We start from the raw sequence: 4,305 nt of genomic DNA, 5'->3' as shown, positions 1-4,305 counted from the left end.
GCAACGGAAGGGGAAAATGGTGATCAAAACACCCACCATAGTATGTCATAAGACTCCCTTCCTTAAAATATGGGGTTTTGCGGCTCAAAGGCACACAAAATCCATTGGAAGACACCCTAAAATTCCACATGAAAGGAGTTGCGAACTCCAATTCCTACTAGAAGAGTGTTCTTGTGAGATATTGCCAGGCTAATGTGATGGATTCACTCACAGAAGCTTGAGCTGTTGCACAGTCAATGCCAGATTTATGTTGAGGGAAGAAGGGTAAGGAATTGTGATGGTTAATTTGGTACCCAAGCTTGCCACAGTAGTACACTGCTGTCACTGTTTTTCGCAAGATCACCATATAACTATCATTAGTGAGGCCAAAGTTTGCAATGTCAGTGTATTAATGTCGCTGTTGACTTAATAATTAGTAGTCACTAGCGACATTGACTAACTAGAGCCTTGAAAGGTTACAAAATAGCAACAATATTACTGGCACCATCGCTGAACATAGATGACAAAATGTCTAACCAATAAATTAGCAACAGCAAAGGCACTGTGGCTTCTTTCGGTACTCAATTTTTTCATAAACTTATGTCCGCAAAGTGACCATTGAGTTCAGCTTCTTCTGAAGATTTCTTGTAGGAATAGATACTTGAGACCAATCCGTAAAAACAAAGATTGATGCAGCTCAATATTGTTAGTATCCAAAAAAAATAATCTAAATGGCTCCTGTTTACAGTATCTGCAAGCCACCCTGGTTGTCCTCCTTGTCTGCTAGATTTATCTGATGCAGCAATGACAGCAACACTGAGTAAGCTTCCTGTCCCAATGACACTTGCACAGAATGAAGGTACAAAGTTCCTCATTGACTCAGGAACTTGCCCGAGGAAAAAATTTTTGATGCCAAAATAAACAAATCCATCCATTGTTCCTAGCAATAAGAACTGGGGGCCAAGCCAGAAGACACTCATGGGGACAGTATCTTTAGGCTTATCTAGTAAACCATGTTGTGTGACAACACCTAACCTTCTAATCTCTACCAATGAAGCAGTGCAACAGCAAAGAACAGAGAAGAACATTCCAATTCCAATTCTTCTTGTGGAGGTAAATTTCAACTTCTTTGAGAATTGTTTGCAGTGCCAACCAATTTGTACACTTGAAAATTTGGAAAATATTAATAGGAAGGGAAGAGGAAGCCTTATTGAGCCGAGGTTACGGTTCATGTTGCTTCCCTGTTGGAGAAAAAAAGTGCTCCCCAAAGACCTCACTAGGCCATAGATGAGGAAGGTTGTCCACATGGGAAACATTCGTAACAGAAGCTTGGTTTCTTCAACTTCCGTCACAGAACAAAGCCTCCAGTTGTTTCTCTGTTCCTCAAGATCCTGAGACAGAGACAGTGATTCTATGATGGCTGCTTTGTCAAGGAACCTGCATTCTAGGTATATTAGTTTCTCATAGATGTAAAACATATATGCACAGGGAGAGAAAGGCCAGCTACCTCAAGCTAGTTGTCTGAGGTAACTGTGAGCAGTCTCCTCGATAGAGTTGACAAGCATCGGGAGGGCATTTGAGATGTCTCTTGAACATGGCAGCTACAAAAACATGGGAAGCACGTGCTAGAACACTACCACAGGGTACTTTGCAGTTGTAGACTGACTTTCCATAAATAAAGACTAGCAGTGTGACAAACATGGTTAGAGCTAGGACAGCATAACCCATTAGCCACTCTTGTCTCCCTTCAACAAAGGCAAGTAAGACAATGCCAGCTGCTGCCCCTAAGTTCACTCCGGTGAACCACCAAAAGTTGATACGAGTCTTAGCTTGCTTATCTTCCAGTTCTTCACTACTAGATGTCAACTGATCAGCCACAAAGATTTTTAATGTAGGAGCAAGACCAGCCTTGCCAAGTGCTACAAGAAACAAGCCCACTCGGAACATGGCAATTTGCTCTGAGCCAGTAAAAGCCCTTGTCTTCAAAATTAGATTTGAAGCTGAAACTGCTAAAAGGGACAACCCCTTTTTTGCAGAAAATATGTGAGAAAGCAAGCTGAGATAAACTTACAGATGAAAAATCAAGGTTGGTAATCTGGCTTCTGAAATCATAAACTCAATAGTTGAACTGTGAAATGGCAACTACTAGAATCATGTCTCAGCCCCAAGCATTTTTGCGTCAAATATTATTTCCAGGTTTGATTTTTCCACCTTTCTTTTGCCTTGGTTAGCAACTAATATGACCATAGATAATCCCCAACAGCCTCTCCCACAATATATATATATATATATATAATTTTTTTTTTTTCAAATTAGGGGAAAAAAAAAAGACCATAGATTCTATATAGAATTGAATAACAAAGCAAGATTTCTGTAGCGGATCCCATTTATTTGGGATAGGGTTTTATAGAGTTTTCAAGTGCTTACAGTGACGTTAATGATGGTGGCATAGAGTATTGTCTGGTAGCGACCTATGTAAGCATCACCAAGGAAAGCTCCAACGATTTCCATCATGGCAGTGACACCTATTCTTATGTTAGCTGTTGCTGCAGCTTGAGGGAGCTTCTCATCCAAAACATCCATCAGATATGACATCAAATTTGACACAGCAACAATATTTGCCAAGCTCTGGCTAAAAACTACCCCTGGCATGGTAAAATTGTATAGATTACTGGCAATTTAATAATGTTTTGAACTTTGAATACGATTTGGTTGAAAGATACAAGTGATTTAGATTAAAAATACCCACTTTTAACACAAATCAATGTAAATACCTAGGATGAAAGAAGCAACTCTCCAGCCTTTGAACAGGTCTCGGTTCCGACAAACTTTCCAGCAGCATCTGGGAAGAAACATTTGACCCTCAGCATCAAGTGGGTTCACAAGTTTTGAATGCGTAGTAAGTATATCAATACAGGACAGTGACAACTGCTAAAATCAGGAAAGGCTATGATACTATATTTATATCACAATCATAGATGCTAACTGGAATTCCGTTTGAAGCTTTAAAACCAAGACAAAAATATAAAAAATAATAATTGAAAAAGAAAGGATCATATACTGTACGTTGGTGAGCGTTCAGTTAACAACCGCAATACCTTCCCCCGTCTGGAAGCAAAGTGATTCCAAACTCAAACTTTAGGCTCTGTTTGGACTGGCTGAAGTCTGGAATTGACACGGAATATTCTCATATGACGATGTTGATACATTACATTGCCTTCTTCGGATCTCTCTCTCTCTTGTTTGTGTGCAACGGCCTCACAAGTGCTTTCCCTGTTTTTCTTCCTATTCTTCCTCATGCTTTTGTTTCTGCCACAAAAATCTTCCGACGTTGAAACTACCAACAACAGCTGCCACTGCGAACACTGCAATTCCGACACGGACTTTCCCAAGGCCCAAAGCCTTAAAGTTTCAGGTCTCTCTGCGATTACGTGTTTTATGCTTCGAACCCATCTCGAGGAGAGCTTGAATTAGATCATCTGAGAATAGGGACTTAATTGGCCCAATCTTAGTTCTGTTCCCACACCTACCTTCTCCATCTTGGGCTTTTGGTTCCTCTATCACTAGTCGCTACCTTCCTGACTTCTTCGACTCAACAACCCAATGTTACCCCAATACAAACACGCGCTATGCATCCTCTGAAAACGGAGGTGGCATATAAACTTTCTGCGATTTAGAAATGTCTCGTCTGAGATTTGTTGGGTGGAGATTATGGGGTCTTCCCACCTTTCATTTAAGCCAAACTATTAGCGTTTCCACCGAGCCGTTTGGGAGATATGGTAAAGAAACGCTTACTTGGTCAAGGGTTGAGGCGTACCCCTCCAACCCGGTGAATCCAAGGTTTGCCAACAAACAAAAAACCAAAATTGAAAGGAAAAAGGGGATTGAAAAGGTAGCACCTACCTTCAATGGCAATTGGCAACGTACGCATAGCTGAAAGCTTCCCCCTCCTTCTTCTTCTCTTTTTTCTCTTTTCTCTCTCCCACCCACATTGAGTTCAGGTGAGATATGAGCAAATTTCTCCCTTATATAAAGAGTAGCCTTAGGGCTTGTCTGCCTAGGCACTTGTTCGGGACCGAAAATGAAACATAGGAGAACTCAATAAGTGGGACCTGATTGTCCCAACTATAATTCATGTCAAGACCACAGGCCTAGAGCATGTCTTCCAAGGTCTGAATGGTCATTTCTGACTACCCATCGGTTTGTGGGTGAAATACAATACTGAAGTTTAGATGTACCCATAGCCTTCTGTATGCATCTCCAGAATTTAGAGGTAAATATGGAATCCTGATCAGAGATAATGATAACTGGTACACTATGCAAACA

General features: G+C 40.9%; 1 protein-coding gene across 5 annotated transcripts; it reads right to left on the bottom strand.

Annotated features, from left to right (window-relative positions):
- Positions 1–281: 281 nt before the first annotated feature.
- Positions 282–3,990, bottom strand: LOC122067682 (protein NRT1/ PTR FAMILY 5.4-like). Of its 5 annotated transcripts, XM_042631527.1 has the most exons (6): positions 3,883–3,977; positions 3,046–3,645; positions 2,754–2,821; positions 2,407–2,624; positions 1,487–2,004; positions 282–1,416 (listed from the first exon to the last, which is right to left on the bottom strand). In XM_042631527.1, exons 4-6 carry the CDS (start codon positions 2,572–2,574, stop codon positions 570–572), a joined length of 1,533 nt encoding a protein of 510 aa, XP_042487461.1. In that variant the 5' UTR covers positions 2,575–2,624; positions 2,754–2,821; positions 3,046–3,645; positions 3,883–3,977; the 3' UTR covers positions 282–569. The 5 variants fall into 5 exon arrangements, with proteins under 5 accessions (XP_042487461.1, XP_042487460.1, XP_042487462.1 ...); XM_042631526.1 differs by having other exon boundaries at positions 3,046–3,989; XM_042631528.1 differs by having other exon boundaries at positions 3,078–3,989.
- Positions 3,991–4,305: the final 315 nt, after the last annotated feature.

The sequence above is a fragment of the Macadamia integrifolia genome, unplaced genomic scaffold (assembly GCF_013358625.1).
Source record: "Macadamia integrifolia cultivar HAES 741 unplaced genomic scaffold, SCU_Mint_v3 scaffold3057, whole genome shotgun sequence".
In the NCBI taxonomy this organism is placed as follows: domain Eukaryota; kingdom Viridiplantae; phylum Streptophyta; class Magnoliopsida; order Proteales; family Proteaceae; genus Macadamia; species Macadamia integrifolia.
This window is presented reverse-complemented; position numbering and strand designations above follow the sequence as displayed.

Excerpts from the sequence above, each read along its gene's own strand:
- LOC122067682 (XM_042631526.1), bottom strand. The coding sequence starts at position 2,574 with ATGTCATATCTGATGGATGTTTTGGATGAGAAGCTCCCTCAAGCTGCA. Across the intron at positions 2,005-2,406 it reads CCACCATCATTAACGTCACT|GGGTTGTCCCTTTTAGCAGT; the intron begins GTAAGCACTTGA and ends TCTGCAAAAAAG. Across the intron at positions 1,417-1,486 it reads CCTCAGACAACTAGCTTGAG|GTTCCTTGACAAAGCAGCCA; the intron begins GTAGCTGGCCTT and ends CCTAGAATGCAG.